Raw genomic sequence first — 23,766 nt, 5'->3', positions numbered from 1 at the left:
ACCAAAGGTTTGAGACACCATTTCTTCTTGATTATTTGAAGTCCATATGATCTTAAATTTATAAAGTAGTGAAATATATGTGGATTTGATGAACCGATTAGTATTTCAAAAATCTCATAACACAGTCTTATAATAAGGGAAACCGTTATTCGCCATTCTAGAAAAGTCATCATGCATTCCTTCAAATGTAATTTCTTCCTTTTATTTTTACAAGACTTTAGAGTGCCAATAAAAGCTCCCTAATACAAATTCAAATATTCAAAATCCTTGGTTTGAATGCAAAGATGCAAATTTATGAGTATTTGCATAACATTCTTTCATAACCAAGTATATATATGTCTATACAAGTAATTCCAAATGATACATGCTGGTACTTGTTTAACATATTCCTACATCTACTCTTCCCAATTGTCTAGCTATATATATTTTATGTTTCTCTTTTACAAATTAAAAGAGACAGCACAAAAGCAAAATGGAAGCAATTGAAGATTTATATATCATGATCACTTGATCAAGGAAGCAATGGCAAGGCAATTGCTGGCCATCTTGTGAAGCTTGTCATCATAATCCCCTAACGGAGAATTCTCTCCTTCAAACCCATCCCCGCATGTCACAGCATCTGTCACCACCCCGCTGAGCATGCTATTGATCGTGCCAATGTCACGGCTCTGGATTGCATCCATTGCACTCTGAAGGCCATCCAAGGCATCACCGTACATGTCCTTGCAATCACTGAGCGCAGCGGCTGTGCCACGGGCAATGTTATTCATCAGCACAAGTTTTGAGGCCGCGGCTAGCGACAACTTGGCATGCGTCGTGGCTGCCTTGATTGTCATCTCAAGCACAGCTACAGGGTCCAGCTTGGGTACTAATGGTAGGAAAGGGGCCACAGATGAGACGCACATATCAGGGTAGTCAGTGTTTTTGCATATTTGTTGGATTGCTGGGTTAGGTGGGACAAAAGATGAAGCTGATTTGGGATATGTAGATTGTGTGAAGAGGTTGCTGCGCGGGCTGTCTTTGGGATTATCAGAAGGGTGGCGAAGAAAGGATGTGGAGGAAGGTGAAGGAGACATAGAATTGCCAGCAGGAGGTGGTTTTTCTGGAGGCTGTGAAGAAGGGTTTGGGGCTGATGCAGTACGGCTTGGTGGAGGACCTGTTGGGCGCCATGAAGGGAAGAATTGACCCGGCTGTGGCTTAGTAGGGGACATAGCCGGCTGCGAGTTTGAAGGAGAATTTGGTGATGTAGAGGGAATAGTTAGGTACCTTAAATTTAAATTCCGAGGCTTGCAAACGGCTTGTGCAAAGTTGAAGCAAAAGAGGAAGAAAAATAAGATGATGAGAGGTGATTGAGTATAGTACTTTGGCTCCATTGTTGTTTCTGAGTTGTTTGCAGGGTGGGAGAAACTAAAAGAGAAGAAAATGAAGGAATGAGAGCTTTTGAAAGGAGATTTATGTTGGGAGTTGGTTTGGTTGGTCATTCATGCAGAGGACTCCCATTAGCTTGGTTTGCGGATTTTTTGGCTATGAATGGGATTCACTTCTTTTAGCTCATTCCTTTTTTCTTTTTCTTTTTTTCACCATTAGCTTTAGAATGAGAGGACTGCAATTCAATCTCCTATAATAGGTGGATGGTCTCTCTCTCTCTCTCTCTCTCTCTCTCTCTCTCTCCGCATACCGCAAAACCTGATAAAGGCTAATCTTCTAAATGATCTATAGTTTAAGCTCTTCAAATAAAAATAGAAAGTGGACATTCTAAAATAAAGGGAGAAATTAATGTTGACGGTTGAGCAAACACGGATTGGTCATCTTTGGCCTTTCTTGGTATTGCTTAATATTAATCAGAGCATGGAATGGATTGTCAATCCAAAAGTTTTAGTTTTTTTTATACAAAGGATATAAATTCTCTTAGCCACTTGAGCTACAAGCACTTGCACACATAGGTAAATACCCTCTCTTCCAAAAGCAAAAGACTCTTCCCCTGAAGTTCCAACCCAGGTGCATGGCAATGGAGAAACCTTGTATACAAGTTAATTAGCCCTTGAATTCTAAGAACAAAATCACCAATATCGGCCACATGCTGAACTCATATATACGCTATACGCATACACAAACTCCAGCATATACATACATGGAATCTGTCCAACTTCAAGATACAGTAACAAACAGTTGAAAACATAATTTTAACTAAATCTTAGGCAAACTAAAAACGGCTTGCAGTTGCAGGAAAGGAAGCAATTGAACCAGAGGCAGCATTGCACTTATTTACCAAGCAAGGCATTGGGGGACAAAGGATTTAGCTTTCCTGGTCCGCATTGTTCTTCACTACAGTAACTGGACAGGAAGCATTATTTACCACATGGTTGCTGACACTGCCCATGATGACTCTGCAAAACAACAAACACATCCAGATCCAATCAAAACACAAAAGAAATTAGATGAGGATTTTTTTATTTTAATTATCCAAAGTGGTTTGATTCACAAACCCACGTTTCATAACAGTACAAACAGTATAACTGTGAAGAAAAGTCTATGGTAGCCATTAGATTATTATTTGCCATCATGGGCCCCAAGAAGTCAATAGGAACTTGATAACCAAAGAAAGCAGCCAAGCACGAACTGGAAAGCAATGGCAGCCTCCCTCAACCAAACTCAAAAATTCCAAAACAACAAACATGTGGTTGTAACACAAACTCAAATTCATGCATCAAGAAATAATTGATTTGAGTTTGTGATTGGTACCTCTTGAGCTTGCCAAGGCCTCTGTTTCCAATAACAAGGAGGCTCAAGGGAATCTTGTCAATAGCCTCAATGATCTTCTCACGCGCATCGCCCCAGTAGATCTTCATCACCACCGTAATCTGCTCCAAATCACAAGGTCACAAAACACCACTTCATTATTCAATTGTGCAAGAACATCATTGAAACAGAGCTCAATTAGTATGATGAGCTGAATAATTAATAAAACCAAGTTGCAGCCAACCTCTTTCTGCTTAGCCGCAGTGTTGGCGATGTCCAAGGTTTCAGGGTCAGGATTCACTTTATACTTCTTCATAACGTTGGCATCAGAGAACTCAACCACAGGGATCAAAGCTGCAAAGTGAGTCAATTTATCATGCATCCACTCATAACAAACAAAATCCAGAAATCAAAATTAAAACTTTAAACCAAATAAGCAAAAGAAACAGAAAAGTTTCAAACTTTAACCAGGAAATCTTGATCAGAGCTGACAATTAACAGAGGAGAGAGAGTTAATTATAAAAGACCTATAGATTTATATGACACGGAGAGAGAGAGAGAGAGAGAGAGAGAGGGCATACGGGAACCGGTGACTCCCCAGAGCTGCATCTCGCCTTGCTCATAGTTCTCTTCAGGACGAACGACGACCAGGATGAGGAAATCGCCCTGCCGGGCAACGTTGTCCACTGCCCATTTCAGGGCTGCCCGGCTGCCAGCCGAGAAATCCACCGCCACTCCAATTCTCCTTTCTCCCATCTTTCTCCGTGTTTGTGGGATTTTCTTTATCTGAAAAGTTGGTCAGAAGAAAGAACACCGAAAGTTCAAAGGGTGAGAAAGAAGAGCTCTTTATGCAATTGGCTATGGCCACCAACATGATAGAAAGTTCAAAGGGTGTGTAGTGATGTGATGTGCCACTTGTTGTGATATTTTGTTAGTTTATGTGAACCGTTGGATGGTTCTCCGGGTGGGGTCCTGAGGCTAGTGATGACCATCCGACGGTGGATGTTTAGGAGATGTGGTGCTCATGTGATGGATAGGAGGTTTAAGTCTTTGCTTTGAATTATTAGCATAAGACACGACAGAGTAATGCCCGGGTCAAATATGCAGAAGGGTACGTGTGATGCTCTGCGTGTCACTCTGTCTGTCGGGTCTGTTGGCCCCAAAATGCGAGAAAAAAAATAAATGAAAATCCAGACAGTTGAAAAAATAAAACGCTTTATTAGATGGGATGGCTTTATTCCCTTCATGAGGTTGAGATTGAAGGCAAGATACAACTTGATCTAAAGACTTTACCGACTGCTCTTTTTTTTCTTTTTTTTTTCTTTTTTTGGGGCCAAATTTGATGTTTGATTATAATGTGTATAGCGAAATTTATGTGGAAAGCATTTGCATAGCATTTATTTATTTCATTTGTTAGAGGCATGATGAGTAATGTAATTAGTAAATATGATACAATTACATTATATTTTTTTGTAAATGCTATGTTATTTAAAGTTATAATGCATTATTTATTGTTCAGGATATATTAAAGAAATACTGAACCCAAAATCAATCATTGTGAAATCATATTATTAATTGTGTATTGAACAATCATATAATATATAAATTTGGTTTCATCAAGTGTGTATAGATTAGGGGTTGTTTGTTCTAAACATGGTGGAGAGCAAAGGAGAGTATGGAAAAGCAAGCTCCAACAAAGGTGAGAAGAAGAAGCAAAATTGCAACAACAAACACCATAACTGAAGTCGGAGTTTTGAGATGTGTGTCCAAATTCTGCCGCTTTTCATGCCAACTTTTGCTCTTGTACTCAGCCACATCTTGAAAAAGCCTCCCATAGTAGAAATCCATCAGCTTGATCTCCTTGCAAAGCTTCTCGAACATTTGAAAAACCTCTTTATCCTTCTTGTCATCGTGGATGAGAATCTGTCTCCGCCGAAGTAATTTCACATCCTTCTCGGAGGTGATGAGGCACCCCATGAGGAAGGCATAAGATGTGACATGCTGTATGGTATCATCAAGCTGACGCTGCTCAAGTGCAATGAGGTTCCTAAGAAGTGTTTCTGTGCAATGATGGACTTCAAGAGGTGGGATTTTGAAAACACCATGAGCAAACTTGATGTCCAAGAAACTTTGGCTTGTAGCCGTCTTGAATTTAATGCCAGCACTTTTAAGCTTTTTGGCACAATCCAAATGTTTTTGAGGCACATTTTCTTTCAGATGCAATTTCGGATTTGTTGGGAGGATACAATGCCGAATTAGATCAAGTAAATGATACCCTTCTTGATTGAATTTGTCTTTGATAACATGCTCATCATCTCCTGGTATTATTCTTCTGTAGAACCGGGACGCGAGCTCATTGAGTGGCTCGTTGCATTTTGGAGGAAGTGGTACTAATTGAAATAGCCTTTGAACAACAAAGAAAGGAATTTGGTTTTCTAGTAATGCCATGTCACATCTCAGTTCGAAAAGCATCCCAGGCTTGGTGAATATAGGGTCTCTCCGGGACCTAAGGCTCTTGTAGGCAAACTTCAGAAATAGCTCAATGATGAAGCAGCCATCAATTAGCAACAATTGAACAAAGTCATCACTGCTGCTGATATCAATCTCTCCCTCATAGCATCTTCGTGCTTTGTGCTCCAACTCTCGAAGAGCTTTCACGCAGATGTTCAAGGTTGCTTCTAAATTCGGTTTTCGATTGAGGAGTGCATAACAATAGCGCCACTTATCATCTTGCGGCACTCTAGTCTGTTTTGCACGGTGCAAAGGACCAATGGAAACATGATCAGGAGTATATTTCTTTTCGTTATGCTCGCCAAGTTCCTGGGGGACTCTGAAGATACAGACTGATACAGCAATGTTTTCCATCTTTTCCTTGATAGAAGATACAAGTTCATCATGCTCAGGAGTGATTTCAATCGAGACATGGTCTCCTAATTTTGGCTGTCTCCCTGATATCTGGTTGTTTTCCATCTTTCAAAGAGAAGTTGTGGTTTGTTCTATGCAAAAAGAAAAGCCCTCAATTTGAGTATCGGGAACTCTCAACAGAAAATGCAATGCCATTCTTCTCTAGATCAATACAAGCATGATACAGAACTAGAGTCTCATATGTGAACTATTCATGTTAACTTTTCTCTTTCTCCGGGGAGAAAAAGGTTTTTAACAAATTCCTTCACTTTGGTTTCACAATGTTGGTATAAAACCTTGAAATAGCACAACAATTAGGCAAAAATGGGTAAGGAGGGTCTGGTATTGTTTATCAGATAAGATTGAGAAGCAGCAAACATAAGATATCTTAATTTAATTGTAACCCGCGTAGTGCCAGTTTAGCATTGCTTATTTGGAGTGAGAAGTGAATTTTTTTTTTAAATTTGGGAAGCCCAACCAGTTTGGTAAACTATAAGAAAATCACTTATTGTTAAAAATTGATGTGAGAGAAAGCTATAAGGAAAAGCAGCTAATGAGGTGCTTTCATTTTTTGATTATGTAGGAATCAGTTTTGAAGAGGTATTGGGTTTAATGATTATGCAGCAATCATTTTCTGATTATGCTAAAATCAGCACCAACAACACTTTTAACAAAAAGTTTACCAAACGCTAAACTGTTTTCTCTCATAGCAAATCTGACAACGATTATTTTCATAGCACAGCAATGCCAAACTGGCCCGTAGTAAATGTGGTAAAGTCTTGGATTTGTTCTTCGAAATATTTAGTTATATACCCATTCTTAGCACTAGTGATATAGATAAACCTTACACTATTTAATTTCTATAAACAAACCCAAAGAATGACAGCTGGCCCTATTGAATTTAATTTTGGTTATTAAATTACTTTGATGCCCTATTGCGTGTTTTGGGTTTATGAAGTTTTTGAGTTGGGCTTATTTTAATAAATTGATAGCAATGTTGTAATTTTTAGGAAGTTCAAAACCTCTTTATTATGTTGTAAATGAGCTTTGAGTGTATTTCTAAAGTCCATCTCATGTAGAATTTTTTTAAAAAAAAAAATTTGGGCCCTATATTAAGTATAATAGTGATCTCCCTTGTTGTTCCCCTGCCTTCCCAGCTTACAAGATATGAGTAAAACTGGAAAATATTGGGAAATGATTTACAACCTAAGCATGGAAAATCACAACATTTTTTTACACAGTAAATTGAGTAAGACTAACTTGAAAAGCTAAAGTCAGGAAAACCCATTTTCTTGATATATAAAATGAGTGTTTCTCTGACCTGCAGGCAGAACAGATGCCACAGCAGAAACTATTATATTTGGCTCTTACCACTTGGATAGAATAATTCCAATATAATGTACCTTGTTCATATAGATATACATTCATGGCAAACATTTCTAAGACAGAATATACAGAGAAAATAATAGCAGAATGGTTCAGGAATCAGTGTACCTTGCTGTAATCAACAGGAAAATGTAGCTGAGCTGCTCAGATGGGGCTATTTTGCCCAGTCGTTAGCATTTCCATTGTTTTCACAACAAAACTTGATGAGCATTTCATGGTTGCAGGAAACCAAGGAGCTACTTATATGTAAGCCCAAAACTTTCACAACTAATAAAAGAAGACTCAGCTTGTGGAGGACCAAAATCTGGGTAGAAATTTTTGGTCTGACGGTACAGGAATCTATGTTAACTTGAGCAGTTTGTCAAACAGAATGCAATAAATTACAAGGAACTGCACTCCGCAGAGCAGTATTCCTTCTGAAAAAAGAATTATGGAAACCAAAGCATAGCTTTGTCCGAAGGTAAAGCTAAATATAATTGCTTAAAAGTAAATTTAAGTATTAGTTATAGTAAATTCACTGTGGCTTTAAATATGAACGCATCATCGAGGTCTCTCTCTACTTTGTTAGCTTTTTGTTTTGGCTTATTGTCATGAGACTATTGAGGAGAAACACTTGTATGAATCGGGAATAACAATATTTTGCTATTCTTAATCAATTACGACATGTTACGCGTGACAACTTTTTAACATGACAATTTGTAACAATATAATTAATGAATAAATAGTTCTTGTAATCTGATGAATTTCCGTTCACCTTACGTATAAAATTTTTAGTGGTATTTTTCTGTGTGAGAAGATATCAATTCCAGTATATAGATTCTTACCCAAAAAAACAAAATCCAGTATGTAGATTTTAGATATCACGTGCCATGCCATGGGATGTCACGTGATTGATCGGATATACACGAGAAGTTGTAAAACTAAACAAACTACCCCTCGTTTCTCTCCCTCACTTCAGTTCAGTCTCAATCTTCACTCGAAACTTTACATCATTATCTGAGGAGATTGTCTTCAAGATGCCATCTTGGCCGTCCATATTAAATTTCTCGACGAAGAAAGTGGAATACCCAATAAAAAAGTAGAGTAAAGTCCGAGAATCTGTTTCCATTGCTTTTGTTTTTATTCAGTTTTCATTTTTGTTTTCTTTGAAAACAGAAGAAAGAAACAAAAAACGCAACTTTACCCATCAGTCTTCTCTTGAGCATTGTCTCTGATTCTTATTTGCAAGAACACTATAGGGGTTCAGCAGAAAAAAGGTTTTTGATTTGTGTTCTGCTTCGAAACGATGGCGTTTTGGTGGCCTCTGCTCGTCCTCGGATTCGCTTACGCCATTTGCAAATTCCTCTTTATGCTCATTCCCCCTAATGTGCCTTCCATCGAAGTCGACGCTTCTGATGGTACCTCTCTCTCTCTCTCTCTCGCCATTTATATGTTTCTTTTGTATTGGTGATTGATTGGCGCGGTTTAATCAATGGCAGTGTTGGATGATGATGGGAACCAGACGCAGGAGAATGGTTTCATATATGTGAGTTTTTCTCAAAGCTTTTGTCTTTTGGTTGTAGTTTTTATTAAAATTTGTATCTTTTTGTAAGCATTTCTCTTCAATTCTTGATTGTAGTTAAATTCTTTGCATTTGTCGATGTTACTTACTTTCTTATCAGTTAAACTTAGCTAATTATAGTTGTGGATGTACTTAAATTGCTTATAATTAGATTCAAATTTGCTTTTCACTTTGTACTGTTTCTTGCTAGTTTATGGGTGCTTAAGGTTATTACATTGTTTGAGTTGTATGAATGTGATTATGTGCAGCATCCAATTGGCTGCCTCTCATTGGTGTTTAATGTGCAGGTACCTCCGAGGGGAAGGACACCGCAAGCTGAGACGAAGGTTCAGTGCTATGAACCTGCAACCATGAAATACTTGGGATATTTCCCTGCACTGACACCAGATGAGGTTAGTCATGTTATGCATGTTTGGATTTGGGGATTGGTGAATTGAATGTGTAGGAAACTGTTGCATTGTACTCCTCTTTGCTGCATTCTAAATGGATAGGATCTTTGTTCCATTTGGCATTAAGGTGATGAAATTGATTTTGTGCCTACATAGCACCTGGTTTGGCACTTTGGCACAGAGCTCAAATGATATATCACAACTATTGGGAAATTCGCTTTGTAAATGTGTATTCTCAGGTCAAGGAGCGGGTAGCACAAGCAAGGAAGGCACAGAAAATATGGGCAAAGAGTAGCTTCAAGCAAAGACGCCAGTTTCTCCGGATTCTTCTAAAGTATATAATTGAACACCAAGAGCTTATATGTGAGTAAGTACTCTATTCTCTCTCTCTCTCTCTCTCTCTCTCTCTCTCTCTCTCTCTCTCTCTCTCTCTCTCTATGCATGAGCCTGTGCATGCTAATTTGAAATCTACTTTTCATCCTTACTGTGATCTGAAGTATTATGTAGGGTTTATCTTTTGTTAAAAAAGTTAGTAATCTATTTACATGGATTCAACCTTTATCGTCTTTTTCTATATTATTTTGTGTACTTACATATACCATTTTCGTTAGAATATCTTCACGTGATACGGGGAAGACAATGGTAGATGCATCTCTAGGGGAAATAATGACAACATGTGAGAAGATCACATGGCTCCTTTCAGAGGGTGAGCGTTGGCTAAAGCCTGAATACAGGTATTTGCTTGTTCCTTATTGCATTTTCTATATCTTATGTAATCACTATTAATTCAACTGACATAACAAGGTGTTGTGACGTATATCTTGTTGTCTTGATATATCTCAGTGGCAATCTACATTTTAATATTTGCATTGCTTGAGCTCTTCTACTGTACTCTTTTCTGGATATGCACCCTATCATTAAATAAGTTTTACCGTTTCCTATCCAATTTTTGGTTTTCTTTCCCGATAAAGAGTGTTTACCTTTCCTTACTTTTCTCAATACTGTATTGTGATTATATTGTTCATGAACAAAATTTCAGATGTTCTGGAAGGTCAATGCTTCACAAGAAATCCAAAGTGGAATTCCACCCGCTTGGCGTTATTGGTGCCATTGTGTCATGGAATTATCCATTTCATAATATCTTTAATCCAATGCTGGCAGCAGTTTTTTCTGGAAATAGTATTGTGATTAAGGTAGTTAATGTTGGAATGTCACTGTTGTTTACTTTAATCACTATCTGTACTTTGTGTCTTTCGTCAGAATCAGACACCATTGCACCTGTTTTATATCCGTAGTAACTTATTCCTTTCAGTTTTGGTAGCTGTTGTTGGTTGTGTGGATTGAGGCTATGTATCATTAAAAAACTGGCTTCTAAGGATTTGTTGTAAAGCTTGTTTTGTTAATTTGTCAGAAAACCATAAACTTCTAATTGTAGGTTTCAGAACATGCAAGTTGGTCTGGTTGTTTCTACTTCCGAATAATCCAATCAGCCCTTGCTGCTGTAGGAGCACCTGAAAATCTTGTTGACGTAATAACTGGGTATTTAATTTTTTATTTTTTATTCTTTTTTGGGTGGGATTTCTCTCTAGTCTTGTTTATTTTTCTCCCTATAATCAATCCTTTTTCCTCACTAGGTTCGCTGAAACTGGAGAAGCGCTGGTTTCTTCTGTTGACAAGATAATATTTGTCGGATCACCTGGTGTGGGTAAGATGGTATGGTCTTCTTTTGGCTGATTGGTTAGATTTCTTGTTTTTGTTTAATTCCTGAAACATGCTTCTTACTTCCAAACTTCTAATCCTTCTTTCGCTCTAATAGCTCTCAAATTATTAGTTAATTTGTTTCTTTTGCTCCAAATGTTCTGAAAGTTAAACCCTAAAACCTGACTGTGCAACCCTAGATTAATAGCCCTGGCCTAATAGGGAAAAAAAAAAATTAAGAAAAAAAAAAAAAAAAAAAAAAAAAAAAAAAAAAGGCCATTTGATCTAAGCTCTCACTTTCCTCGTAAAATTTTGATAAGTTTTGAAGAGTTTATAAAATTCTGGTTAAATCATACATTAGAAATGATTTTAACTGAATTTTTCTATATTTCATCTATTACACAAGTTTTATTTCAGTAGTAAATTCGGATACATCATGTCATTTTTGAAATTATTATGTCTGCAGATAATGAGAAATGCTGCTGAGATGCTTATACCAGTTACACTAGAACTTGGTGGAAAAGATGCATTTATTGTTTGTGAAGATGCAGATGTGGAACATGTATGAATTTTTCCCACCTTTACTAGTGTTTTATGATGTCTACCATGCTTGGACATTCAATTGGAGAATGACATTTTGAATTAGATTTTTTTTTTTTTTTTTTTGTATTCTTTAACACTATGTGACCTAATAGGAGACTAAACTACTCAATTTAGGTTGCCCAAATTGCTGTGAGAGCTGTTCTTCAGTCAAGTGGACAGAACTGTGCTGGGGCTGAGAGATTTTATGTTCACGAGGACATTTATTCTTCATTCGTCAGCCAAGTTTCCAAGATTGTAAAATCTGTTACTGCTGTAAGTATGCCCCTTCATCATGTTTTTTATTATAAGGAAGATGAATCTAACTACTTAATGTTTAAAATTCATGATTCTTTCATTTATCTTATTTTCTAGGGTCCACCACTTGCTGGAAAGTATGATATGGGAGCTATATGTTTGCAAGAGCACTCTGAAAGGCTTCAAAACCTTGTAAATGATGCCTTAGACAAAGGAGCAAAATTTGTTGTTCGGGGAAGTGTTGGCCATATTGGTGAAGGCGCAGTTGATCAGTTTTTCCCACCTACTGTAATAGAAAATGTAAATCACACGATGAAGTTGATGCAAGAGGAGGTAGCGAAAGTCGTATAGTTTGTTCTACATAGCATTTTCACATGTACCTTTAATCTTTAATTAGTTACATGGAGAATTTCTTTCTACATTTTTGCAGGCATTTGGACCAATCATGCCAATAATGAAATTTAGCACTGATGAGGAGGCTGTCAAGCTTGCTAATGACTCAAAATATGGACTTGGCTGTGCTGTTTTTTCTGGCAGCCAGCGTCGTGCAAAAGAGATAGCTTCCCAGATACATTGTGGAGTTGCTGCAATCAATGATTTCGCATCAACATACATGTGTCAGGTAATAATTTTTTAAAGTGGTCGGCAGTTAATAATGTGTCTTGTTTCTCCTTTTTCTTTTTTTCTTTTTTTTTCTTCTTTCTCTGGGTCCTTTAAAGTCTTATTGGGCCTGTGGGTTATAGAACTGGAGGTAGCCCTCTCCGATATTATAAAACCCCTCCAACATTGGTGAAGGTGGGAGTCTATCTCAGGGCTCATGCAACTTTACTCATATTTTTTGGATAGACAAGAGACTTTACTGACTTAACTAGATGATACATTGTTTCTTCGTTTAATAGTGAACTATGAATAATTTCCTGCTTTAGAGATAGCAGAAAGGCTGGATGTGAACTTATTCTAAAAAATTAATGTGATCATTGATTTGTTTTTCTTTTTAAGAAGAGAAAGAAAATGCTTTCATTGATTAGATTAGACAGTTTTTCTTTTCTGAGGTCTGAGTTTAGACAATTCAGCGATACAATATGAAGCTGATATCATATATCTCAAAGGAATGCTTTCCATTCATGAATATTCTTCAGAACACAAAAGAATTTTACCGCCTTATATTATCTCTTTAGTTCAAGCGTATCCTCGTTGAAACATCACGCATTATTATTTCTTTTAATGAAAGATTTTATATCATGGTGACATTGTTAATCCAATGAACTAAAGATGTCTCATGAATTTCCAGTCCCTGCCATTTGGCGGTGTAAAAGACAGTGGATTTGGAAGATTTGCTGGTGTAGAAGGATTGCGAGCTTGTTGTCTTGTAAAGTCGGTTGTTGAGGATAGATGGTGGCCGTACATTAAAACCAAGATACCAAAGCCTATTCAGGTCAGATTTCAAAACTAAACTGTAATATCATCTCATCTCTCTCTGTGTCTCTGAAATTCTACAAATCTGACTGATTTTCTTGCTTGACCAACTGTAGTATCCTGTTGGAGATAATGGTTTTGAGTTCCAGGAGTCACTAGTTGAAGCACTCTACGGCATGAACATTTGGGACCGTTTGCGAGCATTGGTTAATGTTCTAAAGATTCTTACAGAGCAAAACTCTCCTGCTAACAGTAAGAGAAGAGATGACTGAGTAGATCACATGAGGATTGGAACATTTTCATCAGTTAACCGAGATCCAATATATTGTGGATTTTGACTTCCCATAGATCTCAGAATCATGGCTATTGTTGAGCATCAACCTAATTGCTTCTGTTTTTCCTTCTGGTTCTTTTTTAGTTACAGAATGCTTCTGCTTTGAATGTCTTGTCCAATCCTTTCAAGGAAATTCTGATTTTGAATATAGAAACAGAGTTTGTTTGAAGCAATGATCGCGGCTGGTATTTTGGGTCTCTCTAAGACTTGTAGAAATACTGATTTTGTATATTCTTTTGAACAACTATCGGGTCTTGGGGTTCCCGGTTGGTATTTTTCTGTTTGGGATTAGACGTTTTAGTTTGGGGTTTGGGTCTTGTGGTTAGAGTTTTGTGTTGGCCAAAACTCGAACCTCAAACTGGTAAACCTCGAAGTCATGCCGTGAAACTCGAAAACGCAAACCCAAAATGTCAATCCCAAAAGCTCTAATGCTTAACTCGAAACTCCAAATTCCAAACCCAAAATCTAGAGATGTTTGCTCTCTTGAATAATTAACAACATTCCAAGCAACCAAAATAAGAATATACAAATACAATGATAATAGCATTGGTATGTTGATCAGCCAAGGCTGTTTTTGGAACGTTGGCCTAGTAATGAACCCTAGAATTCTCTTGGATCAACAAACACATTACCTAGTTGTCCCTTCAGCAGCAGTTCATCTTTTTCATCAGCGTGGCTAATCAAGCTTTTCGCATACCATACATCATTGATACATGACATATTGGAATCCTTGGGGACATGCTTTATGAGAGGATCACACAACCCCAGCTCAGTTAAAATCAACTTGCTGTCCTTCACATTTTGTCCCAACCGTGATGCGAAGTTCCACACAGATTTCATGAGCTCCCCGAGCTTCTCTCCCTCTCCATGAATCCCGTAGAGAAACAGAAACCCGAAGGAGCTCTGCATGGAGACACGGACAGGCAATTTTAGGCAGGACAATATTTTCTCCCTTGCATGGCTTAGGGTAGCATGAAAAGACCTTAGTGGATGAGACTTTCTTATATGAAGCTTGTAAGCTTCACATGTATTCCATATGCTAAAGATTACCCAAGAGCTTTGAGTTTTACTGGTGATGTCCTTACCATTTTCCTCGGTGTTTAAGTTGATCCAACCATGTTCTTTGAAATAGCAGACCCAAGTGCCGAGGCTCAGCTTCTCCTTCAAGATCACATCGATGTCTGTCGGATACATGTCTTTGCCTCTTAGCTTATTTTTGTACAAGAAAATTGCTTGGTCTATGTGCAGCTTCTCTATTTTTATCTCTTGGGGAAGCAGATCATCAATAGGGGAACAAATTGGCTGAACAAATATGACTAGTGAGCTGAGGTTCACATAATTGCATTTGAAAGTGAAGAGATTTGTAGAGGCGATGTTGCTCTTTTCGGTTGCCAGGAATGTGTACTGTGCTCCCTTCCTCAGCAGCCACTCCTCCACTGAGTTCATGAGTTTCAATCCAATTCCCATCTGCCTAAACCAGACAAACATATAAAAGTTAATCCATCATAAAAGAAATTCTTTATATTTATACTTGAGACCGCTAGAACTTATTAATCTCATGCTTATTTAGATAATTTAGCTTTTCCAATATGCTGCAACTCAGTTCAGAAAGAGTCAGAGCTTTTACACTCAATTGCAGCAGATTGTATTGGCAATTCAGAAATGAAAACTTGTTGCTCAGAGAAGAAGATTTCTTCCAAACTCCATTCTATCTGATAAACAAAGTGTAGAAATACCGGTGTGAAGGAGAGACGCGAAGGCCTAGTATGCAACCTATCTCATAGCTTGCCCCAAAACCAGTGCCTACATGCTTCATGCATCCTCGAACCACTCCAACAAGCTCCCCATTTTCGAGCAGCTCTGCTACCTGTAGGCCATTTTAATGCAATGATCATTATACATTAATAAAGTCCAGAGGGGGACACGGGTTTCCACATAGAAAAGCAGTACAAAAATAATATAGAAATCATGCAAATGTTATTGCTTATTGGAGGAGACATAAAAATGATTATGAGATATGAAAAAGTGACCCTAACCCACCAGCATAACATGAAGGGGGTAGAACCTAATCCTACAACAAGGGTCACCCATCATGTTAGTGAAAATGGAGACCCCCCTTTTAGACCCTAGCTCACAGTTCCTCTCTAGCTTCCCCACCACTTCTCTATCTGTGTCTGCATTGAATTCCCTTATAAGAACCTTGTTCTCTGTACTGTCAACCATGTCTTTTTTTTTTTTTCTTTCTTGCTAAAAGAAGCAAAGTTATAAGATTTGAAGTGGAGAACAATCTTCAATTTGGTTTGCTGCCACAAGTGCCTCTTATTGCATTCTTATATGCTAGGCTAGGCTAGCTACCTATGTTATAATTTGTTTTTTTCTTTTCTTTTCTTTCTCTTTTTTCATTTTTTGTGGCTGGTTACTTCTGTCAGCAGTCTCAGTACCATAAATCACATTGGACCAGAACTTGATGCATTCATAATTCATAAATAAATAAAATACTATTCTTGTGCTATCTACACGAGCTGCACCAGAAAAATGGAACAATGATATTGCAAAGCGATTCAGGGAATATTTGTAATCATTTCTGTAGATCTGTGTATTTTGCTGTACATTTGTGTGCTCATTTGTTAGTTTCAGATGAGGTGCTAGCTGTTGTTTGAAACTAGTCTTCCCATTCATTATTGTGGGCTCAGTGTCCTTTAACCTTTGCTTCAACAATTACAGCATACATTATGTATGCATATATATATCTAACATGGGACAGTACCTGGTAACTGGGGGTTCCAGTTTGAAAGTAAAAGAAGAAATTAACTTTCTGACAGGACCTCTAGGACTAAAAACAGCAAGTGCAAGAATTATTACTTGAGCTTTCAACATGATAATGAGTAGGGGGTCAGATTTCCTTTAACTGTACACCACAATCACAAACCAAAGTGTGAATCGGTGCCAGAAGAGTTCCAGAAATATGTCTTTGAAGTTGTGAATGGGCTTGTTTTCAGTACAAGTGTACATGACCAAGCCTCACTTAGTTTCACATGGTCACACTCTTGGTTTTGGTGCTTCCCATAATTGATTACACAGCAACATTCTCATGTATTAGTGCAACCCCACCTCTACTTTCACCACCACCTAGCTTACAAGGTTTTTTTTTTTGTTCGAAGGGTTTAGCAACATTTTCGTATTGTTCAGTTTTACACACTGTTAAATTGTTAACTCCATCTATATGTTACTCAGTTGAAATAATTTTATTTTTAATTTTTGTCATTTCATATTCACATACCAGTTTGACATATCAGTTAAAGATGCTTTAACACATCTCTAAACTTATGCCAATTTGAAACACCATGTAGGATTTGACTACTCAGTTGAAATAATTTTATCTTTAATCTTATCATTTCATGTTCACATGCCAATTTCACATATCAATTAAAGATGCTTTAACACATCTCTAATCTTATGCCAATTTGAAACACCATTTTCTATACGTGCCAGAGATTCATGAGCACAAAAGCTTATAACTTTTTTTATTCACATGTTCAAATAATTTGTGATGCACAAACATAAGTAAATAGATTAATATAAAAGTAAATTAAAGTAAAAAGACAAGATATTTACTTAGGGTTATTGTTGAGGCCCAAAAAATTCAAGGTTGGGCCCAAATATATTTCTAACCCAGTACAACACCTGACTTAGAAAGGAACCCAACTTGGGTACGCAAGAGTTCGTCATATACACTTGCACACGTGCCACGCCAAGCAAATAAGAAACACGCCACGGTACAAGCTTAAGTGGATCCAAGCCACGCAAATGCTTAGGGCTTGCTGAGCGGGTTGTGGTATGGATGGTAACGAGTTTTCATGATGCCCATTGATGAGCTGAGAAATGGAAGTTTTGGGCTGCTTGGAAGCCCCGAAACTCAAGCCCATTTCTTGAGCCCAAATATGTAGGTAAGCATAAATGAGAGAAAAAAGCTCAATACTCTAGGAAAAATAGCCCAATACTCTAGGAAATTAACCCATTCCCTTAATGGGTTAACCCATCACCTTAGAAAGGCCCACGCAACAAAGGAAAATATATGCAGCCTCTAGCACTTAGCTGGAGACAAAACCATGACAAAAGCTAAAGGCCACTCACGTCTGTAAGCTGCTGGGAATCTCCAGCACATGGCCAAAGACAAATCCCAACACAAGCCATTCAAAAAACCAAAGGATACTTGAGCAAAACACATTTTAGACCAACGCCATTTCCCATTTATTTCTCCTACTAGCTCTTGCCATGAAATAAGGGAGGAAAAAAGGTGAGGTAGTAGCCAAACATAGGAGTTTAACATTGAAGCAGCTATAGGAAGGCCTTAGAGCTCCGAAAAATCTTGTCTTTGTGTGTTTGGACAGAGGAAGGTTTCACAAAAGAGGTTGAATCGAAGGAAGAGAAAAGAAATGGAGGAGAAGACTTAGCAAAATTGGAGAAAACCAACTAGGGTTTTCTTGGGAAAAAGGAGCTTCCAGCGCCTATAAAAGGGAGGCACCTTCTACCCAGCAAAACAACTCACAAAAAGGCAAGCAACCCTATCCAGAGAGAGCAAGCATCACCTCTCATCCTGGAACCTTTCAAATTCGAGCCCTATTAGGCTCCATCTCTTCATATTTTCTCTTCTTTCAAGATTCCAGAGTCTGACCAAGCTTTTGTCAGGCTGCCAGACAATTGCTCAAACCACCCACTTCTCTCTCTCTCTCTCTCTCTCTCTCTCTCTCTCTCCCCCCCCCTAACGAATCCCATTAAAATCCATTCCCCCTTACTTTAAACCTCTGTTTCTTATATGAAATCACAGCTCTTTCTCTCTCTCATGCTAAACTCATGAATGCTCAGCTCACATGCTACAAGCTTTTCATGCTAAGCCAAGAATTTATCTGTAAGCGACTATTGTTTTTGTTGGTGAAGATAACCAGGGTGCTTCCTAAGGCTTCACTACCATTTTGAAGCATTCTTGGGGTCTAATTCTCGAACTCCCTACAGTTATTTACTCAAATGGTCCTCAAACTTAAACACGAGTTGCATTTTGGTCCCTCAATATGTATTCAATTTAGATTTTAAAAGAATTTGAAGAAGTTTAAAAGTTCAGGTGTATTCAATCACGATTTTATAAAGGTTTATCCAATTATGTGTATTCAATTCAGACTTTTAAACTCCACTCAAATTTGGATGTATTCAATCACGACTTTAAAAGACTTCGTAAAAATTTGGGTGTATTAAAAAACTCATTGATTTTAAAGGAAATACAAAAAGTGGTGGATTTCGTTTGATCATATAATAATTTTAGGCCATGAAAAATCTTTGTTTCCCCCCTAGAGATTTTGATAGATATATTATTTTTATTCTTAAGATCTAATTTCACCATTTCTACTACCACCATCTTATCATGGCTATCACCACCGCCGCTGCACCACCACCACCACCACCATAGTCATCATCATCGCGGCCACCACCATCGCCATCACCACCTCCTAAACCCTTTGGTTTTTTAGTGATATAAACTCCATTAAAATCAATAATAAAACTCTAACAAACACAGTTAAAATCTATACACGAATTCAGTCAAAATCTATGTGGAGTTTGTAGAATTCAGTCAAACTCAATTAAATTCAATTAAACTCCATCAACTTTGTAACTCTTTAAAATCATTTAAAATCTAAATTGAATACACCCTCCTAAATTATTCGTTCAAATAGTCCATCAACTTTTTATTAATCAGCACATTGGTCCTACCATTACACTCCATCAATATTGCCATTAATTTGAGGTTTAAAATCATCAATTTATACTAAAAAATTAATTAATTAATTAAAACAGAGATAGAGGGAGGACGCAGAGGGGTGGGGCAGTGGGTATGGGCTTGGGGCTAGTGGTAGGGGTGGCTCTGCCTTTTTCTCTTCTCGCATCAATTTCTTCATTCTCTTAATTAAGAACATATAAATAAATAAAAAACAAGTGATAAATAAATCAAGAAATATCCCCTTCATCTCATCCCACATCTATCCTACAGAGCAACAAAAGAGAAACTACTTTTTTCTTTTTCCATTTTTGCAACTCCAGCGAGAGGAATCCAATAGCATAAATTGATTAAGGCATCCATGTGCCTTCTCCCTCAATCCTCCGCTCCCATTTCTTACAATTTAGCGGTGCAACAAGTCGGCTCCACCATTGTAACCTGTCACGGAGCTCAATGCGTGCTGCCACTTTGGCTATCGAAGTCGGAGAAGTCATGTCTGAACGAAGCCGCAATCGATGTCATCTCTCCCACATCGACTGGTTGTCATTTGGTTGTACAGGGAGGGAAGAAGAAGAAGAAGAAAAATGGAAACGAAAACTACACTATGAAAAAGTCACATTTACCTTTCCTATTCTCCTCACATGCAGTTCACATCACTACTCGGGCTAGGCCAGATCATGGGTGGGCCTTGTCGGACTGGAGGTTTCAAAACCTAAACTCAAGCCCTACCCAACCTTAGAACGAACCGGGCCAAACGAGCCTGATTATTAGAATGTGGCTGAACTTTGGTCCATCAAGTCTCGAACTACCCACTTTGACTCTCGTGGACCGTGGGCCAAATGATGACCCTTAGTCCAAAGGGTACCAAACAAATTTTCAAATATATTAGCCATTTTTTATTGTTTCATTTTGGTTACATCTAAGTAAGCATCATCGAATCTTTGGTGCTTACGATTTGTATGATCGTAAAACTCTTGGCATTGCAACATGAATACATGACGATGTGAGTGTGACAGGTAAATGTCATGCCACTGCACCTCGGAAGGATGACATGATCAACTCATGACAATAGCCTAAAAAAAGATACAAACTCTTTATATGCTATCCAATTCACATTGATGTATGTACTCAAAATGTTCTAATTTGCTTGTTTGATTTGTATTGGTGAGCTGATTTATTTGTGGGGTCTTACAGCCCCTTCATGACAAAGAAACGTAAAGAATGTTCTAATTTGTATAAAATTGGAAATTTTAGAATATGCATGAGACTGCCAAGAGTTGCATGTACTTAAAATGTTCTTATTTGTAAAGTATAAATAGATTTATTTTGCTTCCAAGGGCAAAGAAACTGGTGGGAATGGGAATTTTACTGCAACAAATTTTAGTTCTTACCAATGATCATGGGCTTCTATGTGTTGCAGCCTATTTGGTCCACTGAGAGAAGGCTTTGTGAACCTTACTTCCGCTTGTGTGATTTCTTGAAGCCCAATGCATGTACACAAATTACGATTTTGTACATGGGATGGAGTGTGGTGTTCTCCCAGAAACTACTAACATTTTGCCTATCACTTTCGCTAAAAAATAATAATAATAATAAAATAAAAACATTTTGCCTATCACCCAAAATATGGAAGGGTATACTGAAAAATAAAAAATAAAAAATAAAAAAATAAAAAAACATAATATCTACTCTTTCTCTTGGGATCTCTACTATGCTACACATGAACCTAGTAAGTATGACATTCAACCTAAACACTACAAGTTCCTAAGATAAGATGATGTGTACTTTAGTTGAACCTAAACAAAACAACAAACCAACCCACCACAACCATCATCCCAAATGCCAACATAAACACTATAATTAGCTCCCAAATTTAGTCTCTTTTTTTCCAACCATCTCAATATCTCTCACCCATTCCCACCATATTCTGGTATATTTCTCTCTTTCTTTCTTTCTTTGTTTTTTGTTGGTAAGGTAGGTCGCCCAAACACAGAAAGTAACCGAATGTGGCCTAGTCACGCATTTGAGTCTCAAAAATAGCAATTTGCATAGGACTCTCCTACGATCACATCCTTCCATGATTCCATTTCCTTCTGGATAAATAAAAATCCCTTTCTAATTCTGTCACGCAATTCCATCCCCATAAGTTTTTCATCTTCAACAAAAAGTCTTCTCTCTTTTTCTTCGCAACCCCCAAAGTCTCTATCTTTCTATATCGCTCGCTCCGTCTCTCTCGGCGCAATCCAACCACTCTGGTCTATGGTGGTTGGCTTTCAGATGACGATCCATTGCAAATTAGTATCTGGGTGGGATTCTGAAACGTCATTCTCACACTGATCTGGGTAAGAGAAAAAAAAAAAATCATAAACAGAGAGGGAGGGAGAGAGAGAGACAGCGAGTGAGTGTGCATTAAAAAGAAGACAATGGAGGTTGAGAGGATTAGGCAGCTTTTACTTCTTTGGTGTAGAAAATCCTTCGTGGCCCTCACGGGTGGTAATCACACAGCCGCTAGGTTCTGTGCCCGCTAAATCGCAAAATGTTCTTAGTTGTTTTACCTTCGATTCCTTCTTGAATACATTGCAAAATTTGCAATCTTCAGACTTTTTTCGCATCTGGGTACCCGCCAAATCGGCTCTTCGAACTTTTCTTCTTGACCTGCAGATCGGATCTCGCGTTTTCACAGAGCTTTTATCGGATTTTTTTTTTACGAAAGTGTTGAAAAGGAAACAGAGAAATGGAATTGGCTGGTGGATATACAGCCAAGGACCAGAGCAAGGTGAAGCACCTTCATGGAGGAAGGATAGGATTGGATTCCGAGACTCATTTGGTGATCAAGCTTCCTGATTCCAAGGTATTGCGCATTATTTCAAGGTCTGTTTTTTTGGGTTTGGTTATTCTCACACTGCCCTGCATTGGGTCCCTTTTGAGGGGAGTAAGTGTTTCTGAATTAAAATATGATACTCAATCTGAAAATTTCAATTTTGAGCAATTGGGTGAGCTTTTCCATGATTTAGCTGGTGAAGGCCTTCGCAGAAAAAGTGACAAAGCTCTCATTGTGAGCCCGGTCAATGTTGGTATGATTCACAATCTTCATCCTTTTGATTATAATGTATTTGACATTGTTATGGATTCGGATTTGGAGCGAAAAAGCTCATTCTTGGACGAGTCTTGGGATTTTGTTTTCGCATTCAACTTGGTTGATGCTAAATTTGTAGATCGCATTTTGAAGATTGGTGGCATTGTGGCTGTTCCATTAAGCAATGACCCTTCAAATGCTTTTAAACCGAAACCCAATTACAAGATCGTGTATCTTCGTCGATATGCTTCCACCTTTGTGGCAATGAGGAAAACCAGCCCGTCTTATGATTTGGCGGTGAAGTCTAGGCGGCTTTGCCAATTCGAAACTAAGGCCAAGAAGACAGTGGTTAAGGGTCTAGAAGATGTGGTGCTTGAGCCACCGAGACGTGTGTTGGCTAAATCAAATGAGTACTTGAAGAAGATCAAGTTCCTTCCTAACTTGATGGGTGATTCTCTTCAAGGTTATGACCGCCGAGTGTTTGTTAATGTGGACTTAAATGAGGACAACAGCGGCGTGACTGAATGGTTTCAGCAAAACTTTCCAAAAATGGATAAATAATTTGAAGTTTACAACCTCGTAGTAGAGCCTGAAGAAGCTTCAAGCACAGTGGTGGCACTGCCACGAAATGATTTATCGGATTGGCTAAAGGAAAATGTGAGGGAAGAGGACTATGTTGTGATGAAAGCAGAAGCAGAAATGGTTGTGGAAATGATAAAGAAGAAGACAATCTGCTTGGTAGATGAATTGTTTTTGGAGTGCAATAATGGATGGTGGCAGAAAAATGGAAAGACGTATGGGAGCAAAAGGGCTTGCTTATTGGGAATGCATTGCTTTGTATGGAAGGGTGAGGGATCTAGGAGTTGCTGTACACCAGTGGTTTCTTTGAGAAAGATAAATTGATATCAGTATAAAAAGTTTGCTGCTTTCTTCTGTCTGTGAATATTATAAGAGAGTGATATTTGGGTTGGTTTTTTGACTTGTGGTAGATGAAGTAGTTTGTTTATGTTTTTTGTTGGTCTTGTATGAAGCTTTTGTTTCTTTAGGTGTTAGTTGAAAGGGAGAAAGACTTTGATTGTCCTTTTGACAAGTGGTGTTGTCTCTATTTATTTGAATAATAATAATAATGCGTATTTGAATTTCGAGGTGTTGAAAATTGAGGTATTCACACTACCGGAGATCACATATTGTCAATGCATATTGCAATGCAAAAGAAAGGAAACGCCCTACCAAGGTAATTAGGTGCAAAGGGATGCTAACAATGCTAAGAACTTGATGTATTTAGTGTTCAAATGTGTCTCATTTGGGGTTTGAAAAAGGTGGAACATTTGGAATCCAAGACAAGAGTACGGGGTGAATTTACCCTTTTGTTTTAAATTAAAAAAAAAAAAACAATAATCTTAAGATTATATTCATGATGGTGAACACCAAGTTGGTTTGATGTTAAGCGAGCTAAACAACATTTTAAGTATGAATAAGCGAATCTGAAAATTAAAAAAAAGACTTATAATAAGTGAATTTTAAGTTAACATTCTTCTTCTTTGTTATATTTGAGGGAATCGAACTCTTAACCTATCTAGTGTTCACAAATTTCATACTACTAGTTAGACTAACATCAAGAGCTTGAATAACTATCTTATAAGTAATGTTTCTTGACTA

At 37.8% G+C, this 23,766-nt stretch overlaps 6 protein-coding genes across 6 annotated transcripts; 2 read left to right on the top strand and 4 right to left on the bottom strand.

Annotated features, from left to right (window-relative positions):
- Window positions 1-255: 255 nt before the first annotated feature.
- On the bottom strand, window positions 256-1,511 carry LOC117614383 (pectinesterase inhibitor 10). The gene has a single exon (XM_034343185.1). It carries the CDS (start codon window positions 1,479-1,481, stop codon window positions 504-506), a length of 978 nt encoding a protein of 325 aa, XP_034199076.1. The 5' UTR covers window positions 1,482-1,511; the 3' UTR covers window positions 256-503.
- Window positions 1,512-1,858: 347 nt separating this feature from the next.
- On the bottom strand, window positions 1,859-3,624 carry LOC117636851 (universal stress protein PHOS32). Its single transcript, XM_034371558.1, has 4 exons — window positions 3,321-3,624; window positions 2,984-3,093; window positions 2,743-2,861; window positions 1,859-2,387 (listed from the first exon to the last, which is right to left on the bottom strand). The coding sequence occupies exons 1-4, from the start codon at window positions 3,493-3,495 to the stop codon at window positions 2,297-2,299; spliced, it is 495 nt and encodes a 164-aa protein (XP_034227449.1). The 5' UTR covers window positions 3,496-3,624; the 3' UTR covers window positions 1,859-2,296.
- A 762-nt stretch (window positions 3,625-4,386) lies between these two features.
- LOC117617233 (UPF0481 protein At3g47200-like) lies at window positions 4,387-7,184 on the bottom strand. The gene is made up of 2 exons (XM_034346530.1): window positions 7,138-7,184; window positions 4,387-5,735 (listed from the first exon to the last, which is right to left on the bottom strand). Exon 2 carries the CDS (start codon window positions 5,707-5,709, stop codon window positions 4,387-4,389), a length of 1,323 nt encoding a protein of 440 aa, XP_034202421.1. The 5' UTR covers window positions 5,710-5,735; window positions 7,138-7,184.
- Window positions 7,185-7,983: 799 nt separating this feature from the next.
- On the top strand, window positions 7,984-13,461 carry LOC117615857 (aldehyde dehydrogenase 22A1). Its single transcript, XM_034345020.1, has 14 exons — window positions 7,984-8,426; window positions 8,508-8,554; window positions 8,878-8,982; window positions 9,219-9,346; window positions 9,591-9,713; window positions 10,019-10,172; window positions 10,415-10,518; window positions 10,614-10,692; window positions 11,144-11,239; window positions 11,395-11,532; window positions 11,632-11,847; window positions 11,945-12,136; window positions 12,806-12,949; window positions 13,047-13,461. The coding sequence occupies exons 1-14, from the start codon at window positions 8,315-8,317 to the stop codon at window positions 13,200-13,202; spliced, it is 1,794 nt and encodes a 597-aa protein (XP_034200911.1). The 5' UTR covers window positions 7,984-8,314; the 3' UTR covers window positions 13,203-13,461.
- Window positions 13,462-13,864: 403 nt separating this feature from the next.
- On the bottom strand, window positions 13,865-15,487 carry LOC117615859 (probable N-acetyltransferase HLS1-like). Its single transcript, XM_034345021.1, has 3 exons — window positions 15,305-15,487; window positions 15,001-15,131; window positions 13,865-14,735 (listed from the first exon to the last, which is right to left on the bottom strand). Exons 1-3 carry the CDS (start codon window positions 15,485-15,487, stop codon window positions 13,865-13,867), a joined length of 1,185 nt encoding a protein of 394 aa, XP_034200912.1.
- Window positions 15,488-20,926: 5,439 nt separating this feature from the next.
- On the top strand, window positions 20,927-23,247 carry LOC117616194. The gene is made up of 2 exons (XM_034345436.1): window positions 20,927-22,105; window positions 22,247-23,247. Exons 1-2 carry the CDS (start codon window positions 21,766-21,768, stop codon window positions 22,666-22,668), a joined length of 762 nt encoding a protein of 253 aa, XP_034201327.1. The 5' UTR covers window positions 20,927-21,765; the 3' UTR covers window positions 22,669-23,247.
- Window positions 23,248-23,766: the final 519 nt, after the last annotated feature.

Source organism: Prunus dulcis, chromosome 1, assembly GCF_902201215.1.
Source record: "Prunus dulcis chromosome 1, ALMONDv2, whole genome shotgun sequence".
NCBI lineage: Eukaryota > Viridiplantae > Streptophyta > Magnoliopsida > Rosales > Rosaceae > Prunus > Prunus dulcis.
The sequence above is the reverse complement of the archived record's forward strand: the minus strand, read 5'-3'. Positions and strand labels throughout refer to the sequence as shown.

What these genes read in the sequence shown, in the direction of transcription:
- LOC117636851 (XM_034371558.1), bottom strand. Translation starts at nt 3,495, where the DNA reads ATGGGAGAAAGGAGAATTGGAGTGGCGGTGGATTTCTCGGCTGGCAGC. An exon ending in CTGGGGAGTCACCGGTTCCC is followed by an intron (nt 3,094 to 3,320) that starts GTATGCCCTCTC and finishes CTCACTTTGCAG; the next exon opens with CTTTGATCCCTGTGGTTGAG. An exon ending in CTGCGGCTAAGCAGAAAGAG is followed by an intron (nt 2,862 to 2,983) that starts GTTGGCTGCAAC and finishes GATTTGGAGCAG; the next exon opens with ATTACGGTGGTGATGAAGAT.
- LOC117617233 (XM_034346530.1), bottom strand. Translation starts at nt 5,709, where the DNA reads ATGGAAAACAACCAGATATCAGGGAGACAGCCAAAATTAGGAGACCAT.
- LOC117614383 (XM_034343185.1), bottom strand. Translation starts at nt 1,481, where the DNA reads ATGACCAACCAAACCAACTCCCAACATAAATCTCCTTTCAAAAGCTCT.
- LOC117615859 (XM_034345021.1), bottom strand. Translation starts at nt 15,487, where the DNA reads ATGGTTGACAGTACAGAGAACAAGGTTCTTATAAGGGAATTCAATGCA. An exon ending in ACCCCCTTCATGTTATGCTG is followed by an intron (nt 15,132 to 15,304) that starts GTGGGTTAGGGT and finishes AATGGCCTACAG; the next exon opens with GTAGCAGAGCTGCTCGAAAA. An exon ending in CGCGTCTCTCCTTCACACCG is followed by an intron (nt 14,736 to 15,000) that starts GTATTTCTACAC and finishes TGTCTGGTTTAG; the next exon opens with GCAGATGGGAATTGGATTGA.
- LOC117615857 (XM_034345020.1), top strand. Translation starts at nt 8,315, where the DNA reads ATGGCGTTTTGGTGGCCTCTGCTCGTCCTCGGATTCGCTTACGCCATT. An exon ending in GAAATAGTATTGTGATTAAG is followed by an intron (nt 10,173 to 10,414) that starts GTAGTTAATGTT and finishes TTCTAATTGTAG; the next exon opens with GTTTCAGAACATGCAAGTTG. An exon ending in AAGATGCAGATGTGGAACAT is followed by an intron (nt 11,240 to 11,394) that starts GTATGAATTTTT and finishes TACTCAATTTAG; the next exon opens with GTTGCCCAAATTGCTGTGAG.
- LOC117616194 (XM_034345436.1), top strand. Translation starts at nt 21,766, where the DNA reads ATGGAATTGGCTGGTGGATATACAGCCAAGGACCAGAGCAAGGTGAAG. An exon ending in TGTGAGCCCGGTCAATGTTG is followed by an intron (nt 22,106 to 22,246) that starts GTATGATTCACA and finishes CTAAATTTGTAG; the next exon opens with ATCGCATTTTGAAGATTGGT.